This window comes from Heteronotia binoei, chromosome 3 (assembly GCF_032191835.1).
Source record: "Heteronotia binoei isolate CCM8104 ecotype False Entrance Well chromosome 3, APGP_CSIRO_Hbin_v1, whole genome shotgun sequence".
NCBI lineage: Eukaryota > Metazoa > Chordata > Lepidosauria > Squamata > Gekkonidae > Heteronotia > Heteronotia binoei.
In genome coordinates, this window is record NC_083225.1 from 162,527,874 (window position 1) to 162,555,315 (window position 27,442).

The 27,442-nt window shown below is 43.4% G+C and overlaps 1 protein-coding gene across 3 annotated transcripts in view; it reads left to right on the top strand.

Annotated features, from left to right (window-relative positions):
* The window catches only part of ATP8A2 (ATPase phospholipid transporting 8A2), a 499,041-nt gene extending 472,033 nt beyond the window's left edge, over positions 1–27,008 (top strand). For all 3 annotated transcript variants that reach the window (XM_060234774.1, XM_060234775.1, XM_060234776.1), the window contains 2 exons: positions 14,829–14,920; positions 25,098–27,008. In XM_060234774.1, coding sequence (XP_060090757.1) covers positions 14,829–14,920; positions 25,098–25,195 — 190 coding nt within the window. In that variant the 3' untranslated portion in view covers positions 25,196–27,008. The remainder of the gene's footprint in view (positions 1–14,828; positions 14,921–25,097) is intronic.
* The last annotated feature ends 434 nt before the right edge of the window (positions 27,009–27,442 follow it).

Consider the following 27,442-nt stretch of genomic DNA (forward strand, 5'->3'; position numbering starts at 1 on the left):
TTGCCCACATTTTCTTTTTAATTTAGCTGCTTTTTCAGTTTGCATATAGGTGAAATGGGGATTCAAATCTATATTGGTCATGTTGCCAAAAAACCTGTGAGTGTGTAATTAATCCAGCTTGACCAGTATGGAATATAATAGTGTGAGAATGAAGCTATGTAGAAACAAAAAATAATTCCCCAGTCACCTCTTCATTGTTGAATGTGATGTACTAACACCATTCAAGCAACACACAAGCTGATATTTGGATGTGAGTTGCCATTTGTATAGGCTAGCAAAGAACTATTTGCCAATCAGCCTGGTAACCCTGAAACTGAAATTGTGTTGATCAGTTGCTGTAGTGGAGGGACTTGCTGTATACAGAACCCTGTTTTCCCCTTCCGACACCTAATTTGTGTGATTTCAGTTTCTTTTACAAGACTACACACATGTAAACCTAGCTGATGGCTGAGGCTGGGGGAACACCCATTTGCACGTATGAGTTCCCTGTCTAGTTCCCTGAACATGTGTGCAAGCCTGTATTTAGCCCCAAGCTGAGCCAGGGTATCAATTTATATGACTTTTTGCCAAGCGATGTTGTTTAGTTGCTTCAAGTTTATACTTTTAATTTTTTCTTAACTTAGAACTCTGTAGTTCAGTGGTCCCCAACCTTTTTTGCCCCAGGGCCAACCCACTGACTGTGGCCCCAGGGCTGGCAGAGTGGGGGCACCCAATTTGGTCTCTCCCCCAACCCCGCAGCACCTTTTCCCGCCCCATTTTCCTCCCCTATTTCCTCCTCTCTCCTCTGCCCCCCCATGCAGCCTCTCCACCGCTCACACAGCCTCACAGTCTCCTCCTCCCTCCGTTTCCTCCTCCCTCCCTCTTTTGCCCCTTTGCAGCCTCTTAAGGGTGCAACTTGACTCTTGCTTTGTTCTGCTGCTTCAGACCAACACAGCTGCCCACTGGAATTTATTCTCCTCCTCCATTTTCTCCTCCCTCCTTTGCCCGCCCCCCATGCAGCCTCGCAGCCTCCCCCCCCCCCCCGTTTTCACCATTTTAAGGCTGGGGAAGGGGCCATGAAGCTCCTCCCAGGCCGACCCTCCCCCTGGGAAGGAGGCAAGGGCAGAGCTCGCTGCAGCTGCTGTGGTTTTCCCATTAGATCAGCTGATCGGCGGGGGGGAGGTCGGCCTGGGAGGCACTTCACTGCTCCTTCCCCAGCCTTAAAATGGTGAAATCGGGGAAGGGGAGGAGTAGAGGCACCGCAGGGGCAGGGCTGTGAAGCTGCGCGGCCCATTGCAAACAGGTTGCGGCCCAGTTCCGGTCCCCGGCCTGGGGGTTGGGGACCCCTGCTGTAGTTGACCTAAGCTTTTCATTAAAATGGGTTTTGAAGTCAGAATTTTTTACATTTTTACAAAGCAAATGTCTTGTTTTCTAAAGAGACTAATTGTTTGATGTTTGAAGCATCCACGCTGAAATTTATGAGCAGCTAATACCTTTTGGAATTTGTCACCAGATTTTTGGGGGGGCTGAAGTGTCCACATTGGAGGTGTCAATAAGAGTAACTTTCAGAATGCTAGTTTCAAAATTTCAAAAATTTCAAGAATGAGCTGTGATTCATGAAGCTTATACTGACATTCATGGAAGATAGATCTATCTGTAGCTACTAGCCACGGTGACTGTGAGGAGCCAAAACGGAAGAGAGATAAAACCCAGCCATAAGAAACAACAAAGTTTGGGTGAGAGGGAATTTTGTTATTGTTGAGAAACAAACAAAATAAATGTATTTATTATAAAGTTCACTAAAACAATACTTTAAGAACATTGGCACAATCTGACCTTGAAGTGGCAGATATTCGAACTCAGAAGTCCTGAATCTATATAACCTGATGTATTTTGATATTTATAAGTTAAAAGTTTTGAACCAATAAGACAGGACCAATAATTCAGTATATCTAGGTTGATACCCTTGAACCATGTTAAAATAGGACCAAATGTTCTTGTAGAATGATAGTTGTCTTTAAGGTGCTAGTGGGACCTCCATTTAATTTTGCTATGGCAGACTAGTACAGCAACCCCTCTGCAATTGTTGAAGCGGTTATATTTGTAGGAAATGCCACATTTTTTAAATTTTAATATATCATTGAATATGAACATATGAAGCTGCCATACTGAATCAGACCCTTGGTCCATCAAAGTCAGTATTGTCTACTCAGACTGGCAGCGGCTCTCCAGGGACTCAAGCTGAGGTTTTTCACACCTATTTGCCTGGACCCTTTTTTGGAGATGCCAGAGATTGAACCTGGGACCTTCTGCTTCCCAAGCAGATGCTCTACCACTGAGCCACCGTCCCTCCCCTTAATTATATGCTATTGTAATTATAAGAAACTTTAGTTTGCAGTCAGTCCATCCTAAATGTTTTCACCCCAGGACAGATACTGAGGCCAGGCACTTTTAGAAATCCTTCCTACCAGTTGTTTGGGAGGGAGACAGGGAGGGGATTTCAGTTCTTTAAACAGATTTCTGTGCATGTGACCTCACTGCAAGCTCTCTGTTGGTTGCAGCTTTTGTACATAAACTAAAATCAAGGTTGAAAGATCATTAATTGTCACAGGAAACTGAGGAAAGGCACTGGAGGGGCCTGTGTGCATGTGTGTTTCAGCAGATGTGTATGTAGAGCTCAGTTTATCTCAGTATATGTGATCAGTTTTCCACAGTCGGGTTAACTTACTGTTTTGCTGTTCTGTAATTTAACAGCCATGTTGAGATTCATGGTTACTTAATGTATTATCATAGCCTTCTACTTCATTATGTTCTCTTTTCAAATGCTTTCATCTGCACTGCTTTTCTTGATTGACTTCCTTCATTCTTGGAATGCTTGCATGAAGACAGTGAAAGAAATTTCTGCCTTCCCCTTTAGCCTGTTTCCCCACCCTCAAAGGTCCCCTCCTCCCTTCCTCTACAAGCACATTTGTGTTTTTCTCTCCCCACCCCCCTTCCTAATTGCACCCAGGTTTTCTGGGTGGTCCATCTGCAAACTAGATAATGGTGGAGTGTCTCGGCCTGCCTGAAGTTGAAGCGTCATGCTTACAATGAGGCCTCTTGAGCGCTTTCTGAAAACTTTTCTGTCTTTTATTGCCTTGTTTGTGTCCAGGCTCTTTCACACCTGCTTGAAAACATGTGCTTGTCTTTTGGGAATGCACTGGGAAATTCCTGACCGTACAATCTGTCCTATTTGGATACAATTTAAAAACACACAAACACACCTTTCTATCATATGTGCTGTAGTGATTCTTTCACTTTGTCTGTGCTGGGAGCCCACAGTAATATTCTGCTCTCCTTTTTTGTCATGCAAATGGCCTTGGAGTGTTGATTTGTTTCTTATGAGTTACGTACAGACTGAGTGTGTGCCGTTCGGGTGGTGGCAGCAGCAGCAGCATCCTGCTGGCTTCTTCTGAGTAAATGTTAGTGTTCATTAGAAGGACTCCTGCAAGTATCCCCTCCCCACTAGAAGCTGGGGGGTTTTCTGGAAGATAAGCAGCCTGTCATCAGGATCTGTTTGTCTGGTCTCACATGGTATCCTGCTGTATGTTTATTTTACATTGTCTTTTCATAGCAAAGTATTACAAAATACTTATCACTGAACAGAAGTTTAAGAGGATGATTGGTGGAACTAATTGCATTTGTATAGCTGCAGCCATATCTGTAAGGATGGGATTCTGGATCTGAATGCAGAGAAGCAGTGCTGTTCAAAGAAAAGCCGTGTCCCTTCTAAAGCCTAGCTAGAAGGACAGAGGAGGGGTACAAATTGCCTTGCGGCTTAATTGCTTTGGTTGTTCTCCCAAGGGACACTTCTCTCATTCCTAGTAACTGTGTGATGATGTCAGAGTGACCCACATTAGGCATCTTTACATGTTGATATTCTTGCCTAGCATCCAGAAATGTGTGGGCTCATTTGTACATGCCCTGTTGTGTCGACTTGTACAAATGGTGGTGCCCAGGAGAAAAGCTTTGGGCTGACGAACTCTCCCCCACTGCGTGTTGTGTCTTTAATGTGAACTAGTGCCTACACTATGAAATGTTTCTGTTGCACAGTCTGTCTGCCCTGTTTTCATGATGGATGGATTGCCTGAGCAAGGCCTGTTTTGCTGAACTGAAGGCCTGTAGACTGAATATATACAGAGCTGTCTTATGCCATGATACATTTTATTTTCATTTTTATTTTATTGATGGGATTTATATCCTGCCCATCCCACCAAAGTAGACTCAGGATGGGTAACAACATAAAAACATATACATTGATCCATTAAAATCCTAAAATCATCAGACCAATAAATCACAATTCACAACATTAGTTAAGCACAAGATGGCTATAATCTATGAATCTGCTCCAGGCATGCTGATGATAATATCACAGATGTTCCAAACAATGAGCAGTCAAAGACAGGTCTGGCCAATATCCAACCAGTGTACAGCATACAACAGGAGGGGCAGATGGAATCAGATGTCCAAATCTCATTGGAAGGCCTGGCGGAAAAGCTCTATCTTACAGGCTCTGCAGAACTGCAATAGATCCCACAGGGCCCTGATTTCCATGGGGAGCTCATTCCACCAGGTGAGTACCAGAACCGAAAAGGCTCTGGTCCTAGTAGAAATGAGATGGCTGATTCTGAAGTGTGGTATCTCTTCTGTTGGTGGGATCCTTCTGAGTCTAAAGCTGAAAAGCTTTAGCCCTTGTAATGTGGTAGATTACCCCCGGGTGAATGTCTGAAATTGTCATATGATGACATCATTGATCCAGCCATAAATAAAATCAAGATCTGGTTTACCTGGGTTCAGAAGAGCCCCAAATGAAGCAGGAGTTGGAATGACAGAGAATTCAATCAGCTTTATATGTATTTTCTTAGAATCAAATCCCACTAGTTAAATGAACTTTTGCTCAGTTTTTCCAGCTGTTCTTCAGACCATTTCAGAGAAGGAATATCCAAAAATAAAATTTCCATGACTGTTCTGAACAACCAGGTCACTTGTATTTTTACAGGATTTTCCTCTTCGTTTATATATATATATATATATATAACAAAACATTAGAACTTTTTGTACTGGTAAAATGAACATGAAATGATATCAGTGTAACTGTTTACTAAATTATTCCAGATGCCACATGACGAACTTTCCATTGACAGTACAGAATCACAAAAGTATACTTGACTGTGTTTTGGGTTGTTATTCCGATAAATAACAAGCAACCAGATCATTTTTAAATATATTCAAATGTGTAGGTGATGTGAAAGACCTGAGACCCTGGGAGCTGCTGCCGGTCTGAGTGGATAATACTGACACTGATGGACAAATGGTCTGATTCAGTTTAAGACAACTTCATATGTTCACATGTTTGTGTCATTGTGTGTAGTCTCCTGCTTCAAAGTTGGATCTGCTGTAGAGAGTAGGTGCTTCAGATGTGTACTGATTAACCCTGTTGTGTATAATAACTATACTTAAAGCAAAGTATATGGTGCCATGGTGCTTGTAGAGCCAACAGTTCCCATCTCCAGTGTTTTGACTGTTAAGATGTATAGACTATTGTTCTCATATTCAAGACAGTTCATGATGAACTACCCATAGGATCGCCATGTAACAGATGAAATATAAAATATACTACCAAAACAGCAATAACATTATACAAAATTTAAGTCACATTCAGAGGCAATTTACCTCTGAAACCAGGTGCTAGAGGACAAGAGTAAGAAAAATTTTGCACTCTGAGCCCCTTCTTATGTAGACTAATGAGGTCTCCTGCTTTGATGGGAGACCTCCTGCCCCAGCCCCCACCACTTTCACTGCTGCTTGGTGGAGAAGCAGGATCCAAAGTTGGGCAGGGGCAATTGCCCCCCTGTGTGTGTTGGGCGTTGCCAGTGCTGGGGTGGCAACCCTACTCTTGTGGGCCTTTCAGAATATCTGGTTGATCATCATGGGAAAGAGGATCCTAGACTATTTTTATTTTATTTAATTTATTTTATTGTATTTATATCTCACCCTCCCCCGCCGAAGCAGGCTCAGGGCAACTGAGGGATCCTTGGTCTGATCTAGCAGGGGTGTTCTTATTGCTCATAACATCTAGGCACTGCTATGAAAAGTGACTTGTTTCTGGCTCTCATTGACTCCACCAAACATAAAGGGGGTACCATCAATAGTTCATGTTGGCTCCACCTTAACACACCCACCCCATAGACGGGGTGGAGATGATCCAGTTGGTCTGGCAATGAGTTTCCTACTCTGTCCCCTGAATGACAGTCTTTAATCCCAGAGCATGATCAAAGTTTGTCCACTGAATGGCCTCAAAAGACTATAGAACTGGTACATATATATATATATATCTGCTTCACCCAACAGTGTTTAGCAGTAACAACTCCTGTTACTGTGGGAGAAGGCAGGAGATGGAGGAATCTTGAAAGCATAGGCAAGGAAAGAATTCTTTCACTTTGCTTTTTAGCATGGCCAACACCACCTTACCTGATCATTTGAGAAGAGGATATGTTAAAGTCCACAGACCAAACATGTCTATTGGTACAGAACATAGAATTGTGCATTTTCTGCTCAGGAAACTTAAAGTAAATCCATCTCCTGTGTCTGAGAATGGGAAGCAGTATGTGGGGAAAGTCTTCAAATCCAGAGAGTCCAGTTCCTTTCTTTTAGCATCTGAGCACATCACCTACTCTCTTGCAAAGCTATAGGTTTCCCGAAGTAGTAATAATATATGACATTGCTCTCTGCCAGATCAGTTCAGTTTGATGGAGTCAACAGAAGGATGGATTTGAACCAGGGAAACTTTGTTTCAGCCTCATAGCTCACCAGAAGTACTTGGGCCAGTGGTTGTCTATCAGTCTAGCTTATCCCACAAGTCTGTTATGAGGATGAAATTGAGTGGGGTGTTTGAGAAAACAACAACATATAATTGCCCTGGGCTCCTTGGAGGATGGGTGATTTACAAACTTAATACCAATGCAATCAAAAGTCTTTTGCTGTTCTGCACTATAGGTTCTCACTTGATTATTGTTGGGTACTGTCAAGGAAACGATAAGAACAGGAGTATGACTAAAACAATCATTCGTGAAACTGTGGCTAAAATAATTTTAAAAGAGCAAAGAATACAGTATGGTTGGTATTGAACATCATCCCAGATAATTTTTTAAAAAATAAGTTGGTAAAACATTGATGTAGTGATTATTATGAAGTGGATTTTATCCATATTTGGTAGGACACTGTACAAATAAGAACATACTTCCATGAAAATCTTCAATTTAATCCGTCTATCCATATTCCCTTCAGTCCTATCAATATTTCCTTACAGTGTTAATGATCACTGTCATCAAATCCATGTAGCACCAACTTGGGACCACCTAAAGACAAATCAGATACCAGCAAGAATTAAATGGTGTTGTTCTCAAACACCTTCTATGATTCAGTGGCTAAAGCAAAGCTGTAATATAACAATTTACTAAGAATAGGAGAGGTTTCTTTTTAAGCCATAATGGTAGTTTGAAAGGGTAGTAATTATTGGAACAGAGATTAATTAATAAATATTTTTATCTTTGTAGTTGCTTTTATGTGCCTGTTTTGGGGAGTGGCTGTGGTTTAGAGCTTTGCATGCCAAAAAATCCCAGGTTCAAACACGGGCATCAGGGAGCAGGTGATGTAAAACATCCTGAAAGGGCAGTGCCAGCAAGAGTAGATGGTACTTATCATAGTTAGGGTTGCCAGTTCCAGGTTGGGAAATCAATGGAGATATGTGGGTGGAGACTGGGGGAGAGCAGGGTTTGGGGAGCAAAGGAGCCTCCCCCTCCAAAGCGGCCATTTTCTCCAGGTGAACTGATCTCTGTCGCCTGGAGATCGGTTGATCCCAAGAGATCTCCAGCCACCACCTGGAGGTTGGCAAACCTAATTCTGGTAGACCAGTGGTTTGGCTGAGTACAAGGCTGTTCCATGTTTAATTTGATGGGGATTTTCCCCTTAAAATAAAGCCAGTTTATAATTTTAAAAACCAGAAAAATAGAAAATGTGAGCAAATTTACATAGCACCTTTGTTATTTTTTGAGAGAAAGAATATGCTTTTGATTATGATTTTATCAGTGTTCCTGAAAACCTAATGTGTCTATTTGAGAGGTTCTTATAAAATGAGTTTTGGAAGAGCTGTGATTCCTAGAGATTATAAAAGCAAACAGAGAGCTAAAAGGCAAGATTAAATCACCAGGGTCTACAGAAAGTGTAAAAGATAGGTAAGGTAGTCTCTTAGCTGAGATAACATAATGCACAGAAAGCTGCAAATTGACTTGATTATAAAAAAGTGAAGTTGAGAAGAAAAGTAGTACCGATAAAAGAAGACTCTCCTCCTCATTGTTCATACCTAATCCTGAGTAAATTGACCTGAGTTTCACATGCGAAGAAAGAAGCTGAAGAGGATGCCCCAGAAAACATGTTATTCCATGAGGCCTGCTCCCAGTAAAGTTAAATAGCTTGAATAGATTCTAGGGCCTATACCCCCATCCATTCCTGGTCAGGTTGCCAACTCCAGGTTGTGAAGTTCCTGGAGATTTGGGGGTAGAGCCCAGGGCAGACATTGTTTGGGTAGAGAAGGAAGCTCAGCAGGAATTTGATGCCATAGAGTCCCCCCACCCCTGAAATTGGCTTTTTCTCCCGGGGAACTGATCTCAGTCTGAAGATCAGTTCTGATAGAACACTAGACCTCATCTGGAGGTTGACACGCCTAGGTGGCTCTGTTTCTAGAGGTGCCCGTAAAGCAGCCGTGCACGATCTGAGAAGTACACCCTTATAAATCTTGCTTTTTCTTAGTGTTTATTTAGGCTTTTCTTTCTGGTGCCAGTATGGAAGTTTTCCTAAGAACAAAGCTAAAAAACACATTTCTTATTGGCGGCTGAAAGAGAAGGAGCCCATTACTTAGCTGAGTTTTGAGGGATGTCACTTTGGCCAAAATTATAAATTAAAAAATATAACCCGTAGTCATAAATGTTGGCCCTGGAAACTTAGTTTTGTAAAAAACCATTATTACGAATTATAGTTTTGATAAAGAACCAGAGGGGAGCTGTAAGCCTCAGGATGAAGTCTTCAGTGAAAAGTAGGCCATGTGTCGGCCTGTATTTCACAGTGAAAATGGGCTTATTTCACAGAACAATTTGCATTTTTAATGGGGAAAATTGCTTATTTCATGGCACAGTATTAACATATATAGAAAAGCCTGATAGCATTTAAAAAAGAGGTTTTTTAAAAAAAGCACAGAAGCAGCCGTGTGAGCCCTGCCCGCACCTACATGGCCCTGTTTTTCCAGCATCTTTCTTCCTGTGCCAGCAGGATCTCAGGCCTCTACAGCAGCTCCAAATAAAAAAAAAGGCATCTTAAACATATTTCCTTGGAAGCAAGCCCAAACTGAAATGAATAACAGATGCATAAATAATCAGTGGTGCTTTTATGCATTTCAATGGCACGAAGTCCCAGGAAGAGCATGACCTTTTGTTTGTTAGAAATTACCAACCAATATTCTGCAGGGTCGTTCACAAATCGTTGTCACCGCACAGATTCATGTTAGAGGTAGGGGGGGAGGAGGACCTGAATTTTGAACTGATGCTCACATTTCTCCAAGATGAGCCTGTTATATGGGAGACACCTGCAAACACTTTAACCTCTCCTTATGCGTGAGCCTTGCTTTTTGCCACCAGCCAATTAGTGAACTCTGGAGGACATTCTGGGTCACTCTGTAGTGAGTGCCTCAAATCCTCATTAACGTTAATTAGTGCTCAGTAGGTTAATTGGTGGTGAAGCTCATCTTTTTTTAATTACTCTAACGAATAAGCCTTTGGGACCCTGTGGTCAGCTTTGAATTATTCTATTTGTTTTGATGCTCTTCATCTGAATGTGTAAAGACAGATGCTTCTTGCCAAGGCTTGGGGCTGCTTGCTTTTCCGGAGGGGAGGAGGGCCTGAAAGGCAGAGACTCTCCCTTTTTTAACAATTGTTAATTGGGGGCTTAGCTGCTTCTGTCCTAGAAGAATTCTCTACTCCACCCCCCATTTCCCTTTGGAGATGGAAAAGCGTTAGGGCCTGGGACACAGGATATGTTACAATTCAGAATGATAATGTCTTAAATCATTTTCCCCTATTGGGTCCCCATCATATCGCACTGATGGGGAAGTCCAAATTCAAACATGGTCTCAGAAAGACTGCCAAAATGGAAGCTAGAAGACCTGTCTTTTTAATAAGGACTGTAGAAATAATTTATTTTGCCCTTGCCAAATCAAATTCGTGTATTAAAACTTTTGAGTCCACCTTTTCCCATAGAGTCGTAGAATTGGAAGGAATCTCCAGGGTCTTCTAGTCCAACCCCCTGCATAATGCAGGAATTTCACAAATACTTCGCCACCACACACATACATCCCCAGTGACCCTTGCTTCATGGCCAGAAGATGGCAAAAACCTCTAGGATCCCTAGCCAAACTGGCCTGGAGAAAAATTGCTGACTGACCCCAAAGTGGGCAAGCAAGAAAGGGCTACAAGAACTAAGCACTGATGCAACCCTTCCTGCCCTCCTTCTCATGATCTGCCTAAGTTCACAGAATCAGCATTGCTGTCAGATGGCCATCTAGCCTCTGTTTAAAAACCTCCAAGAAAGGAGAGCCCACCATCTCCCCAGGAAGCCTGTTCCACTGTGGAACTGCTGTCCATCAGTGGCTATTAGCCACAGTGTGTGTGTGTGTGTGCTTATATATATATATATATATATATATATATATATATATATATATATATATATATATATATATATAAATTTTGGCCACTGTGTGACACAGAATGTTGGACTAGATGGGCCATTGGCCTGATCCAACATGGCTTCTCTTATGTTCTTAGGAAGTTCTTCCTGTTTAAATGGAAACTCTTTTGATATAATTTCAACCCATTGGTTCTGGTCTGACAGAAAACAATTCTGCACCATCCTCTATATGATAGCCCTTCAAGTATCTGAAGATGGTGATCATAATTGCCATTTTTCAGGGAAATTTATATACAAAATATCATAAAACCCCAAATAATCTTTCCACATGTTTGTAGTTGCCCAATTCATGATGGTGACCAAAATTGCAGACCCAGGTTATTCTAGGGGCCATTACCCCATATCACATGAGTAAAGTCGCATCTAGGGAAGGGGCCAAGGTTTGGTGGAAGAGCATTCTGAATGGTCGAGGTTCAGTCTCTGGCATTCTAAGTAAGCCTCCCTAGCCTGAGAGGTCTGCCTGCTATTTAATTGGTGTCCAGTTAGAGCCTGGTTGAAGTCATACAGCTGGAGTCAATACTGCTGACATTTCACTACAATATATATATATAATGGATAGCAAAAGCCACATGAACAATCTACCCAGCAGCTTTTCAGGGTGATGTGCAATGGCTTTTGCAAGGCTTTCTGGCAGGGACCTAGGTGATCGCCTAGGGCATTGAGATTGAAGAGAATCGTGGCAAGCACAATTGCTGTTACTGCCTGCCTGCCCCACTGTGGTGTCAGGATAGGTCATGGCAAGCAGCAGCCCCAGCTGCAGGGACCCTACTCATTTCTTCCTTCCTCAGGAAGAGGGTGGTCATCTTCCTTTTCCCACTCCACTCTTCTGTCTTTCCATTCCTTCCTCCCACAATGATGCTGGGCTAGGGGTGTGTGACGGAACAGGCACCTGCCCTCAGTCCTTGCAACTGTGCAGCCGTCTGAGGCTTGCAAGTCCTGCTGCCACCCTACCCCACCCCCTGCTGGGTGTAACCTTTCCTTAGTTTGCTGCCACCACTCACTGAATTTGTCACTGCCATCTTAGAGGGACAGTGAGACCCCTGTGGCTGAATCTCCTTGGTTGAAGGTGAAATCTCCAATCTTTGGGGTAGTCCTGGAGAGTTGGCAGCCCAAAAAAGGCCTCTCCTTTTCCTTCCCAGGATTCCCTTTCCTTTCTTGGTAATGTGCAGAGCAGGGGAGACTAAATGGTCAGAGCACAACTCCAGTAGTTAATTCCAAAAATATAAGGATTTATTCAAACTATATACATTATAAACAGGGAACATATATATTGATTGAGCAAGGCAGACTACAAGGGAAAGCTTATACTGGGGACCAACAGGACACAAATAAACCAGAAGAAAAACACAGTCCTCTACCCCTATACACTTCCCTAACTACCCTCTCTCCCTGGGAGGTTGCCATGCAGGACAGATCTTTCTCCACCAGGCCTCCAGCTCTCCTTCGCCTCTCTCTCTCTCTCTCTCTCTACAGAGGACAAGGAAACCTCCAGTCTATCCCAGACTGGTTGTAGCTGAATGCCTTGGGGTTCCAACTCTGACTTGCAGGGTTCTCCACCTCTGTGGCCTGTTCACCCTGCACAGATCTTCCACAGGAGTCTCTCCCCCTCTCCAGTAGAACCAAGACTGCCTGCTTCCTGCTTGGATCAGACTCTATCTAGAGGTCATCCCGCCCCTTGGGGAAGTTCTCCTTTTCCCGCACTTTTTTAGGCCCAAGTGCTGCTGGACCTTGTAGGCCAGAGGAGGAGGACATTTTAACACCTAAACTACAAACAGCAGTAGGCTTGCCAATCCCCAGGTCCCAGCGGAGGTTCTTCCGCTTTCCCAGGCTCCTTTCCGCCCCCAGTCAGCTGGCCGGCAGGGGAAGCCCCGCCCCCAGAGGACCATGTGCCTTTCCACCTCCAGAGGCTTCAGTCTCCGATTGAAAGGCTTCCTCTTGGGACGGCGTGTCTGTGTTACTTTGAAGAAGTTGGCAGTAACTCGGGAGTAGAGAGGCCAATCCCTCACTTCAGAGTTGCCAGAAGCAGGTGGGGAGGGGAGAGAAACATCTGCTGAGCACTTCATTATTCCCTATGTGGAGATCGATTCTCATAGGGTATAATGGGGAATTGATCTGGAGGTTTCGGGGGCTCTGGGGGAGCTGTTTTTTGAGGTAGAGGCACCAGAGTTTCAGTATAGTATCTAGTGCCTCTCCCCAAAGTACCCCCCAAGTTTCAAATGATTGGACTAGGGGGTCCAATTCTATGAGCCCCAAAAGAAGATGCCCCTATCCTTCATTATTTCCTATGGAAGGAAGACATTTTAAAAGGTATGCTGTCCCTTTAAATGTGATGGCCAGAACTCCCTTGGAGTTCAATTATGCTTGTCACACCCTTGTTCCTGGCTCCGCCCCCAATGTCTCCTGGCTCCACCCCCAAAGTCCCCAGATATTTCTTGAATGGACTTGGCAACCCCAAACAGCAGCCATTTAAAACCAGCCACTTTAACCATTTCGTTACAGGGGGCATGCAGTGGACTCCTGCCTCCCCATAGATGGATGAGCAAAGGGTGTACAGTGGTCTCCTACCTCACTTCACCTCTCCTTAGCATTTTGGAGGGGGGGGGAGATGTGCAGATAACAGGCTTTGTAGTATGGGAGGGAAGGAGTCCATATGGTGGATTTCCAGCTCACTCCCCACACCATGGAGAGGGGTGCAAGGCTCCCTCACTGCTTAGGGAACAAAAAACGCCTCAGGCCAGCCTTGCTTTCTGGGTACCCCTTCAATGTCTGCAAAGGCCTTCACACCCTTTCCTGCATCATAATAACAGCTGGGTGTTGTGCCAGGGCTTCAGGTATAATAAACAATCTAGTTAAAGTGTATGGTTTCCCCTAGCCCAGGGTTTGTTCCTGCTTCTATGTTTTGAGATACAGTTAGAGTACACAAAGAAGGCATGTGGACAGAGGTTGAAAATTCACCACTTGTGTGTACCTGTTTATGTTTTGCTTAGTATCCTGAGGCAGCAGTAGTATGTTTGTGTTGGCTTATCTATTGGAAACCAAATGCCAGATATTTGGGGTACTTGCAGCAGTACTGGCATGAGTTTGCAGAGATTAGTCTGTATTATGTTTACTGTTTCTTTTCAGGAGAGTAGGAAATTAGATCCGTTTCACCACTTCAGGAAATGGTTGTAGGCAAGTTTATCCCAGTACAAGAAGCTCTACCTCCCAGTACGAGAAGCTCTACCTAATTGGTTTAAGCTGCCTGTGTCTTTTCTTTGCTTTACATGGCCTCTGTGGAACCCGATGGGCATCACGCTTGGCCCAACAAATGCTTTGTTGCTTATCCAGTGAGCTTTTACTGTAATTTCTGAGCAAGAGTAAATAAGTCTCATGCTAGACTGCCTGCAGCCATCCTGGGGACTACAGTTTCAATGTGGTAGCTTAATGGTGGGAGAAACAAAGGCATTTCAAAAAAATTATTCAGAGTCCCACACCGTTTTATGGGACTACTAGTATAATCTTAAAAAGAGTTACAGCCTTCCGAGACTATTGAAGTCAATGGGATTAGAAGGGTTTAGCTCTGCTAACTGATCTGTACATTTGTTTTTTTGTAAAAACCTATATGGTCCTGAATAAATTGTGAAGTATTTGAGGTGTCTCACTTGTTTCCAACTAAGACTCAATATCCTGTTGCAGACAGGTGTAACAGAAACGTTGAGCATATGGTTAATAACATCACATTGCACTTTTTCTTGACAGTCATTTGGAACCAAAGAAAGTTTGCAAGCTGTCCAAAGTTGGTAGAAACTTTCCAGCTAATGTGTGTTTGATATGTGTATGGCCAAACCATTATGGATCACCCCCATGAGCATATTAGAACTGACTGAGTGCTGATCTTTGGTAGAAAGGTGTTAGACATATGCAAGGTCTGTATAGCATCACAGTGGTATTCACATTTAGAAGAAGAGCCATTATTTCATTAGCTGGATTCTTAGATGTTCGGGGACTCATTTTGTGCGGTTTTATTCTTGCAGCGTGAATGAACGCGACCACTTGTTAAAAAGGCTTGGCAGAAAAACACCACCGAGTCTCTTCCGTGCTCATTCTGTCCAGCAAGGAGTGCCACGTAAGTAATAGATGATGTGTAAATATTTCATGGTACTGGCATCCCACAAGAAGTGAATGACAGGAGGTGGTTTTCCTGGGACTCCTATGTAAGCTCTATAGAAATGAATGGAAGGCACACCAAAGCATGTTTAGTGGATGAACAGTATGGCCCTAAGCAGAGTTACATCCTTCTAAGTAACTTCGCTTAGGATTGCACTGCAAACCTGAACTGTTGGGATTGGGAAATAATAAAATAAGACTTCTAGCCTTAAAATCTTAATACCCTACAAAAAGTTGAATATTTATAGAACTAGAACAGAATATTTATAGAATATTTATAGACTAGAACAGTGCACGCCTCCTGTAGTTTTAGAAAAGAACCAAACTGAGATGAACAGGGCCCTTTGCAGTTCTGAGAACCAGCCTCAAGGTCTCCTGCTATCCTCAGCACCTGATTACCACAGGGACTAAACTCCTTCTTTGGGGCCCCCTGGAGAACTGGCAACCCATTGCCCTGGGCTGCTTGTCTTCCCCCTTCCCAGGACTCTCCTTTTAAAGTAGCATGGCCTAAGGCAGTTGGGGAACTGTGTGGCACAGAGATTTTCTGCCAGCATTTAAAATATTAAAATGTTTACTGAAAAGAAAAGTTACAAGCATACTGCTAGCACAGCACCAAATCAGTAACCAAAAGGACCAATGAAAGTTGGTTTTAATCACATCCTTCTCTCCTTGGTTCTCAAAACATGCTCGATGAGATGATGAAGTAGAACAGGCAATCCTAAACTTAGTAAGTTACAAAAGGTTCTAAAGGATACCTCAAGCTTCCTGCATCCACCCAGACAACCCAGCCCAACCACATGGTCAATATGGCCGCTGGCAGCTGTCCAAAGCTCAGCAGTCTGTTCTCTTCCAATGAACAGCATCAAGAGAGCCTCCTCTTCTGAGTCACACCCTGCTTTTATTTAGCCTCTGACTCCGCCCATTTTACATCACTCTCCACCCCTTTTTATCTGGTCCCAGGCTTCTTTTTCTGTTGTCTCCTTTTTGGGAGGCATCCTGGGAACCCCCATGTGTTCTGGAACATCTCCAGCTCATTCTGGTGCTGGTCTAGCCCAACACGCTCCCTACTTTGTTTCCTGCCTGGAGGAGGGGGATGATGATCTGGCTGAACCTATCTTCTCTTCTGCCAGTTCCACCAGCATCTCTTAAGAGGTAGCCCAGCTGTTTCTGTGATGCCATGGGCTAATTCCGCTCCCCTCCTGCTTGTCTCAGGCTCAGAGACAGAAGCCTTTAAAGCCTGCTTGCCACCTCTCCAGGAGGCAAGGCATTTATCCACAAACCCCAACCCAAACCATACAGATAATGATGGCCCTGTGAATTTAAAAACGCAGCTGAATCAGTCAAAAACAGTTCACTTCCAAAGGCCCTCTGTCTTGAATGCCTTTCTAAATGCAGCCAGGGAAGGTGCCCTCCACACTCACTCTGGTAAAGCCATTCTAGAGAGTTTTACCTACCACAGAGCAAAAGCTGTTGCCCCATATGGACAAGACAAGGAGAAGTGTTAAGCCAAATGCCCTCAAAACGAGGTTGGGGAATTAGTTAGGTGGACACCTGACTTATTAGGAATCTTTTTACCAATGTATACCAGGCTCAACCATCCAGAGTGTACTGTTCAATAAATGGACTCTAATTTAATAAAACCCAATTGTAATTTATTTAGAATGATAGTTCTTACACACAAGATAAAAATACAAAACAATCACACATTCACACAGGCCTAAGAAACACAGATAGATTGATAGGGGAACATATAGGGGTAAACAGACAGGGTAATATTTACCATCGTAGTCTTCAAGGAAGGTTCCAATGGCGACATAAGAGGACAGGGGAAATGGACCCAAAACTGTGGCCAGAATTGGGGATGGATCTAGACAGCGGACCTGGGATACTGTTAGATGCGCACATGAGTGGAGTTGGGTCGGAGGTTAAATAGGCTCCCTCAGACCCTTAGGGGCTGGGAGGTCTTGGGGAGGAGCAGGGGGAGGCTCTGTGATGACCATGAAGGCTGGACATTAGCAGAGCCAATGGCGAGTCCCTTGCTGACACCAAATTGGATGCCAGTTTTGACCAATGAACATCACCTTAGTCCGGTGAACCTGGAAATTTCCAAGCTGCAATGTTGCCTGAGGCGGCTCCAAGGTATTAGACTGGGGTGAGAAATGGGAATGGCTGGATGCTTAAGGTTAAATGGGATTATCTGGGAAGGTGACAATAGGGAATCAAATACTGGCCTACGTATCCCCGGTGTAGACAAAAGAGTTGACAATGACAGGAGATGTTCTTCTTCTTATCCCATCAGCTTATGGGCAGGAAACATTGTTTAAGGTTCTGCTAAACAATCAGGACTAACAGTTGGGCTATTAATCCATTCATGAGGCAAATGGGTTGCTTGCAGGCCAAGGGTGACACAGGGTGTGTATGCGAGCTTCCCACTAAGAAGGAATGGAGTCCAGCCTGGCAGGGTATGCTTGGATCAGGAAAGCAAGATGGATTCTGGTGGTGTTAAGCCTTTGGTTCATGGAGACAGGCTGAAAACATGGTGGTCTGGCTTCTTCCACTGCAGCGGCCAAGACTGGGCACACAAGGAGCAGAGTTCTGGCTAACACGCATCCAGAGGTGTAGAATGCAAAGCTGCCACATAAGCCTTAGAAACCGTGGGCAAAGTCCACTTCTTAGAGAAGATGTGTGAGAGTCAAATCTCCAGGCACCCTGGCAACCATACTGGTGATCACGATGTCCATATGTATGAAAAGTAGGGGGCTTTTCCTCACAGTTGGCTGCCTGGGAAACACAACTGGTTCATGGGCTCAGTCAATGGGCTTAGGGGTGTGATTGTGCTTAGGATATTGCACTGTAAGTAACCCTCATGTGTCGGATGTTGCCCTTGTCCCACAAACTGCCTGTAAATGATACAAGTGATTGCTCTTAACCAAAACTACATGCTTGTGCTGTACCCTGCAAGTGCATCTTTAGCTGAAAACGTGTCTGTTGGTCCATGTCATGGGTTGACAGAATAGTGGTAGAAAGTGTTATCAAATTGCAGCTGGTTTATGGCAACCCTTCATTTGGTTTTCAAAGCAAGATACAAACAGAGGTGGTTTGCCTTTGCCTACCTCTGCATAGCTCCCTGGGCTTCTTTGGTGGTTATGAGTAGCCCCTCTATTACACCATGACAATTGTTCGATCAGTGATAGTTACAGCAGGCCCTCCATCCATTATTTCTGATGCCCTCCTCTCATACATAGACAACATGACAAATAAAAGCTTTGGTTGACACCATTTTTGGAAATCAGACACCTGATTATGCAAGCCATTGGTCTCACTACATAAGGCGGTATGTCTGCCTATTATATCCTGCTGAGAGGATTCCAGTTCAGAGATTATTTATAGGAACACTCTGAGTAAAGCATTGTTGAATTGTACCCTCACCCCACAAGCTCTGGATTTGGTCCAAAGCTGCATCACTGAAAACCAGATAATAATGCTAAAACCCTCCTCTCCAGACAAATTCATGCATAGCAGGAGGGGTTGTATGACAACTGTCAGAACAAAAGTGTGAAAAACAACATTCTGTGCACATGTAGCATGCCAGAGAACACTTGTGCTGTCAAATGTGACCTATGAGGTCGTGTGTATTTTTGAAGGCATTGCTAAGCTTTTAACAGGTTGTTAAGCTATAGGAAGGAAGAAGAAGGTATCAAAATAAATTTCAGCTCTTTTCACCTGCCCTTCTTAAATGCTAAACGAGCTAGTCCAGAGAGAGTAGGAGGCCATCATATGCCTGTTTTCTTTCTGAACATAAATTTTCATGATAATCTTAAGTAAAAAAGGGGGTTGTAGCCAGCTGACAATTTCTTCTTGGATAATATTGGTCTCAAGGGGAAGAAGACTTGTGGCACCTTAAGGACTATATATTGCGATGTAATTTTTTTGTCCATTATAGTCCCCTTCATCAGATATATGAACTGTATGCACATTTGGTAGTGACCCACACCAACATGGACATAGAAGGAAAAAATAGTAAAGCAATTGGGTCAAATTGAATGAAATGCAAGCATTCTGGTCTGACATTTCTGTGCAAAACTCAAATGTATGCAAGATAAGCACAGTGACTATTTGTAACAGCAGTAACAGATTATAATCTAATCTTGCTAGACTTTATTTACATGCATAGAAACCATCTGCATATCAAATAGATTGTGTGTGTGTTAACTGACATTGTTGCTTCCAACTTCTGGCAACCCTATGAATTAACATCCTCCAGGACATCCTATCATTAACACCCTTGCTCAGGTCTTGCAAAACTGAGGGTCATGACTTCCTTGACTGAGTCAGTCCATCTCATGTTAGGTCTTCCTCTTTTCCCACTGCCTTCAACTTTTCCTAACATTGTCTTTTCCATTGTCTCATTTGTTCTCATAGTGTGACCAAAGTATTGTAGCCTCAGTTTAGTCATTTTAGCTCCACAAGAGAGTTCAGGCTTGATTTGATCAGGAATCCAATGATTTGACTTTTTGGCACTCCTTAAGATCTGTAAAACTCCCCTCCAACTCCACATTTTAAATTAATCAATTTATGAATCAAGATTATTGATGGGGTAGGTATTTGTGGGTTTCCTGCATTGTGCAGGGGGTTGGACTAGATGACCCTGGAGGTCCCTTCCAACTCTATGAATCTATAAGTAGAATTGTCCCTTTCTAAATTGCTTTCCACACACCAGTACAGCATAGTGGGAATGGGACTTCCGTGTGGCAGGTTCCCCCATAATTTCCTTGTTGCTGTTCCCAGCAGCAGCCATCAGGGACCATCCCCTGCACCACCAGGGCTTTCCAGATTTTTTTTTAAATTGGCAATTTAATATTGTCATATTAATATAAAATTGTAACAATATGTGTAACAAGTTATTTGAATTCCCTGCTTTTTTTAAAAAAATGTAAGCCTCTTGCCACTTTTGTTGCTAACATTTGCCCTTCCCCTTATCTCTCCACTACAAAAGGGGATAAAGACTTACTTTTTCTTGAAGGAAAACTTGTTGTAATGTCATATTGATACAGTGATACTCAGTTGCTGATTTTTAAAACCCTGCTGTATTCTCAGAATACAAAAACAAGCTTAGTAGAGGTCCCATTTTGTTGCATACATTTTTTGCTCATTCCTACAATGCTTGCTATGGGCATTGACCTTCTAGATAAAGTTCTGTAGTTTGGTTCCCCAGAAGGGCAAAGGCACTGGCAAAGAGAGGACCCCTCTCTTTTCTGTTCCCTCTCCAAGACTAATAACAGCCAAGGAGTTGTCAGTTTCAGTCAGCAACTTGAATTGTAGAGAAAGTCCTATCTAACCTTGCGGTGTAGTCCCGATCAGAACCAGAGCCCGGCATGCTAGTGCAATTTTTATGCTGACTTTCAAGAGTTTTATTACTAGTTGTGAACAATCTGTTGATTCTTGAGTTCTCCCTCCCCCACTCCCCACAAATTCATAAACACCTCCTTCAGTTTAAGGAGCCCCTGGTGTATGAAATCTCCACACAAATATTTTGAGGTTAAAAAATGGCATAGATGCCATCTGCTCATTGCACACGACCCTATAGAAACACCAAGAAAACAATCAGTCAGCTGTGCTAAGGAACTACTTTTAGTATATAACTGTAGCCTTAATGGAAGACTTGAACTGTAATCTCTCTCAGAGAAGGGATATCAAAACTAACAAGATACTTCTATAATTTAGCAGGCAGAGTGATAGCATCCAGAAAATAGGAAACCTTATATTTTGATTATATTACAAACTTTGCTTCCCACCACAAATAGCTCCCAAACCATCAGATAACTTAGAAATCCTCCTCAAGTCACAGATGATTGAAGAGGCTAAGAATTCAGGACTGCTTTTTGTCTGATCCTCTACTAAATTCCCCTCCACTTTGCTCTTCCACTCTTGGACAGCTGTAAATACTGTGAACAATAAGTAACTTGTTCTTCAGAATGGAATAATAGGTGAAGCTTGAAAAGTGGGAGTTGGGGTGAAGTTCAAGCTTTCAAAAGGCGCTGTTGTAAGTGTGAGACGGAATCTTCATTGTTTGGTTTCTAAAGATAGTGGAAATGTACAATTAGTCAATTCTTGGGCCATAAAAGAGGAGGAGAGAGACAGAGAGAGATACCAGCCTTTTTTTCTTTGTCCTTCCAACTGTAGCAAATGGAAGGACTGAATTAAACATGGCACACAAAGTGTTGTACATGGTGGAGTTCTGCCTCAGGGGTGGAGGATGGCTCTCTTAGAGTTCAAGGGTTTCCCAGTGTGAAAAATATGAGCTGTTTGCTTCTGGCACAAGCGTTTCTTTAAAATTCCCCACAAGTCACGACATGGAGACTGTTTTCTCCTCATGGAACAGGAGCTAGGACTAAGTGCTCAACCTGAGGAGAATTCAGAGCTGTAAGAGCCTGGCCAGCATAAGCAGAATAATGTTAAGGGACATACTACTCTAGAGAGCAAAGTAAATGGATAGACTTCTTTCTAGGTTTTTCTATATCTTAATAGCAGAAGTCGCCATTATTAGTAGTCACTGGTCACTGCTTGCTAAGTGACTGGTTACTACAAGGCATTGGATTTTTGTCTAGGATTTTAAAAGTTGGGAGCATGTTAAAAAGCCAGGGGGTACTTAATGGCTCCCTTATCCTGGCTGCCGCTGTGGCTCAGGGCACCTAACCTTCCCTTCCACCCTCACCACAGCAAGGCTGCAGGGATGAAAGCTGAGAGCCAGGGGCTGCCCCCTCCCTCCTCTGTGATTTAAATTGCACGGTAGGGGTACCCAGGAGCAGCCACTGCCCCTCCCATGCCATTTAAAGGGCCAGGAGGAGTGGCAGCTTTTCCCAGGTATGCCTCCCACGCAATTTAAATCATGGGCTGAGGGAGGGGGCGGCCCCCAGCCTCTCAACTTTAACCCCCATAGTGGTGGCAGGGGAAGGGGAGGGAGGAAAGGTCAGTGGCATCTGAGTTGGGGCACTCAGCAGGAAGGCCGGGGGCAGGGCCCCCACAGACCCCCTGTAGCTACAGACCTGCATGTCAGGAACAGACTGAAGGTCGACTTTGGGTGCTCTAGTCCGGAGTTCTAGTCCACTGGCACAAAACAGTTCTGGGGAAGATGGATAGTTTGCCTTTGAAGGACTGATGCTATTCTACTTCTCCTTCTTTCTCCTACTCAACTTGTATATGCATCCTGTATGCTCTCCTCACAAGGAAACTGAAACTGTGAAAGGCCAATCTAAAAAGTTCCTAACCATCGTGGTAATGGGATGTACAAAACAACATATTCTATGCTGCATCAGATGCTCAGGAGCCAAGCAAGGCTGCATAAAGATTTAGAGACACTCTCTCCAGGATATAGTTAGGGTGAGCCGTATGCAGAAGGAGGCTTCTTAGCAGGTCACCTTGTTCAGAAGTAAAGCACCTGCTTGGCATGCCGAAGTTCCCAGGTTCAGGCTTTATATTTAAAAGGATCAGATAGTAGGTGATATAAAAAACCACCACCTGAGACCCTGGAGAGCTGTTGCCATCTGACAATAGTGACATTGGCAGACCAGTAGTCTGACTCAATATAAGTTAGCTTCCTGTGGACATGTTCATTTTTTCAAGGAGTCTGCACATAGCTAAGAATGCTGCGTGTACTAATGCTCTCTCTACCCTACAGTTAGGGCTTCCCCTTTGCTAGACCAGTAACAGAGAGACGTTCTAGTCACCTGTTTGGACAGGCAGGGTTAGCTGAATCCATTTATGCTCCCTTTCCCATCTATGACCAAATGCTCACTGTCTAAAGCTTCCAGGGGGTTGTATGTCACCCATTTCTAAGGCTCTGCGAATCAGTGAATGTCATCTGTGCCCAGTTCATGTGTGAACAATAGGAGGCAGGAAAGAATTTGCTCTATCACAAAACTGGTTTCTTTCCTTACATATGATGAACGTTTAAGTAGGAGAGGTGATCTAAATGCTAATTCATGCATTTTAAATTTTCTATTCAGAAATTATATTACCAAGTTCAGAAATGTGTAATTATCATGTAATGTGTGATGATTTCAGGCATATGTTTTGTTTTCTGTTTTCATTGCATGTGTCCATGTGCTAAGAAGCAGTAACTGGTTGCAGCCCTTTAATAAAACTATCTAGCCCAGGAGTGTCAAACATATGGCCCACGGGCTGGAACTGGCCCCCAGAGGGCTCTTTTCCGTTCCGCCAGCAAGTGGCTGTCTCCTGCTTTCTCCTCCAGAGCAGTTACAGCTTGCTTCGCCAGGCTGCCTGAATCACGGGTAGCAGAAATAACAAGCCAAGCCCAGCTTCCCTCTGCTGGCTGAGGCTCCTCCCCTCCTGAGGAGGAAGGGAGGTGGAAGGAGGAAAAGAGCCCCAGGGCTTGCTTTGCCAGGCTGCTTCTGAAAGAACTCCAGAGCTTGCTTTGAAAGGTTGCCTGAATCACCCAGCAGAAATAGCAAGCCAAGCCCAGCTTCCCTCTGTCAGCTGAGGCTCCTCCTCTCTGAAGAGGAAGAGAAGTGGAGGGAGGGAAAGAGCCCCAGGGCTTGCTTTGCTAGGCTGTCTAAATTGCACAGGAGAAATGTGAAGTCCACTCCAGCTTCACTGGGAAAGAGTTTCAGAGCTTGCTTTACCAGGCTGCATGAATTGTAGGGGAGAAATAGGAAGTCCACCTCAGCTTCACTGGAAAAGAGCCCCAGAATTTGCTTTGCAAGGCTGCCTGAATTGCACGAGAAAAATAGCAAGCCCAGCCCAGCTTCCCTCTTTGACTGAAGCTCCTCCCCTCTGAGGAGGAAGGGAGGTGGAGGGTGGGAAAGAGCCCCAAAGCTTTTTTTATCAGGCTGCCTCAATAGCAGTGGAGAAATACAAAACACCTTTAAGACCAAAGTTTTATTCAAAGATATGAGCTTTTGTGTGCCTTGCTACAGTGTGTTTGTGCATTCTTTGTTGACTTGTTACGCTACTGCTCTCCTGGTTGCAACTGGGTTCACCTCTCCCCCACTTCCTCTTTATCACTGTATTGAATGTCCAGTCTTTCTCAGTAGGAGAGCAATATGAACTAGATGAGGAATAGCAACAAGCCAATGAATGAGAGTGTGTGTCCAGACCAAGTTCACCCAGCACATTTCCTTTGTAGACTTTTATCTACATTTCCTTGTAGATTTTGAACCTAGACTTCACAGATAGTAGGCTGATACTGACTACTATGCGTTGCTGTTGCTCTAATCTTGCACTGCCTCATAGGAGTTACAGTTATTTTTCTGGGAACACTATAGTTTTGTAGACAAACACATAGCCCTCAGTATGTGTCATGGTACTTTCACATGTTCTTGACCAGCACAAAGTGTATAATGTTCAACCAATTTCATGTTTTCTCCTGGGTCTTAGGGCACATAGCATTGACCATGAGATTTTAGCAATGTCAATAAATCAAAAGTCGGTTTGCAGTTTGCAGAAACACACCTGAACAGCATACTCAAAATTGCTATAGCACAGACATTTTGATGCAGTAATTCAGAGCATGAGGTCAGTTATCAGAGACTGTTAAATAAACACAATATTGCAAGAGTGCTAGCATTTTAAGCATGTTTTTATTTTAAGTTTAAAATTAATATCTTTAATTGTGTTTGTGTCCCTTTATAAAGTTTATATCTCTGCTACCTGGCATTACATTTTATGACACACATGTCCCAGCCCAATCAGGTCTCATGTACGTCAGATTCAGCCCTCATAACAAATGAGTTTGACATCCCTGATTTAGCCTGTGAAATGCACACTACGATCTATACACAGGTTTCCTGCTACTTCTGTGTAGGAAATGTAAGCTGTGTGAAACTGCCCTACGAAAGTTATAATAAAGAAATCTTCGGAACAGAACTTTGAGTGAGATCATTGGGACTAATGTAGCCCTCTTCTTGAGAAAACCACCTTAATTCCTCAGAAATCTTCATACAAAGCAAAACAATGGAGACGTGTAACAAAAAACTTGTGATCTGGGGAGGGGAACTGATTCTTTTGTTCTTCTTTTCTTTTTCTCCATCTGAGTTATTATTATGTCCAACTATTTAACAAGCAAGCTGTTGTCATTTCTAAGCCTTTTAAAATTTCTGTTCTCTGCTTTTTTTTAGATGGGTATGCATTTTCTCAAGAAGAACACGGGGTCGTTTCGCAGTCACAAGTTGTTCGGTCCTACGACACCACAAAGCAGAAAGCTGGACAAGAGTAGTGCATTGCTCTCCCTTGTCTGGTGGTGGAAGTAATGCCGTTTGGATCAATGTGTCCACTGTTAATAACGTCCTTGACGAAGGTTGGCAACAGCAGTCTAAACACCAGAAAAGCCCGTTACTGTGGCCTTAGCCAACACGTTTGTTATGTATTCTTCTTGCAAACCTTGAGCACACATGGTGGGAGGGGGGGCGTGAAAATCATCATTTGAAGTCAGCCTGCCTTGCTCTGCCTAACATTTCTTTATGTTGTTTATGTAGCATTTGGCTGTGCTACATGAGGTGTGAAATTGGAAACATTTTGTTTTTACCTCCATTAAAAAGGGAGGGAAATATCCATATGCACAGCACTTGGAGGAAAGTAAAGAGGTTATATGTTCCATGACGAATCTGCTTTTGCTTAATTCAAATAGGAGTGCTGGCATTTCCTGTTTTGTCATGCCCAGATTCAACTGCGCAGGGCTGCATGTATGAAACCTTCTTTTATAATACTCAGTGTTTATTTGACTGAAATGTTTGTGGACAGAGCTGGAGGGGGGCACTTAGTTTGCTGTTGCAGGGAAACAAACCCATCGCAGAGAACCAGGAAAGAAACCAAGCCTGCAAGAGGAAGAATAAGCTCCCTAACAAGACAAACCGTATAAAATAGGTCAGAGAAATATTTAGTTATTTACACACAGACAGACACACACTCACAAGTTATCTTCAGTCACAAATATCTATCCATTGCCCTAGTCGTCTGCATGGCAGGACGTGGATGCTGTTTGCATGGCATTCTGCTTGAGACGTGACTCAAACGACAGCTAAAATGCAGCCTTGTGTTTATTGCTGGGGTACATGAACGTATGAAGCTGCCTTACCCTGAATCAAGCCATGGGTCCATCCAAGTTAGTATTATTTACCTAGAGCAGTGGCTCTCCACGTTCTCAGGCTTTCACATCACGTCCTCAATGTTCTTTTTAATTGGAGATGATGAGGATTAAGGTTAGATGCTCTACCCCACTGCCAAGCCATGGCCCCTTCTCAATCTGAATGCAGTCTACAGGTTTTGGCTCTGGGCATTCCAGCCCACAGAAACATCTTCTAGCTGTACACAAACCATTCAAAGGAATGCTCCAGTTTCAAGGGGGAGGTGTAAAATGAGTTTAGGTATTTTGCTTCCCAGCTCTTTTTATTTCTACTGGCCTTTCTTACAGTGTTTTAAAAGATGGTGCCTTTATATCTGTTAGAACTAAATGAGAATTTTGGGAGGCAGAACACATGAACTTATGAAGGTGGGCTTCTACCGAGTCAGACCTTGGATCTATCAAGGTCAGCATTGTCTGCTCAGACTGGCAGCAGCTCTCCAGAGACTCATGCAGAGGTCTTTCACATCAGCTCCCACCTGATCCTTTGAACTGGAGATTCCAGAGAATGAACCTGAAACGTGCATTCTAATCTGAGTAAGAATTCATTTCAGTTATACTTCTGAAATCCTCCTCATCCAGATTTTTTCTGGGAATTCTGACCTATCTGCTTTTGTTTCCAAACTGGTTCACCAGGCATCCTCCATCCTTCCATTTTTTTATTATCCACGTTTTGCACAGAGTTCTTTACATGCACAGTTTTCCAAAACTTTCCATTGCTTTGGTGTCTTCTCCCCCCATTACTTGCGTACATTTATGTTCTTATAAAACACTACACAGAAGCAGTCTTGATAGGGTTGTATATACAATTGTACCAGATGTCTTTTTTGTTTGGCGATCTAAAAATGCACAGGTGTGCACATGCAGATCAGTAAAATATCAAACAAAAAAGAAGCCTAATGTAATCATACATAAATCAGGATTGTGTGTTTTATTTTTGGTGTTTGATTAGTAATGTGTGTTGATTGGTAAAGTGGGGGAAGAGACAAGGGGCTTGAACCAGTGCCTGCTCTGATTCCAGGATTCGTTTTAGAATTTGTCCTAGTTAAACTGAAATTCAGGAGGAGAAGAATAGCAGGTAGACTGAAAGCATGGAACAGTGAAGGAACAGAGAAAGGTGGCTGGCCAAATCAATCTGGGATTATCCTGCCCTTGAGGTAGGTGATTTTCTCCGCCACATCAGTAAACATTACAAACCCTTTATTCTAAATCAGAGTCCAAAATGAAAAGTGGAGGGCGGGGGAGAGCACCTCTTACCAAACAAACACATTTTAGACGTAAGCCTCTTCCCTGAGAATACATACGAGAGACCAGGAAATTCAACCCCAGAATGAGCTCAGTGCT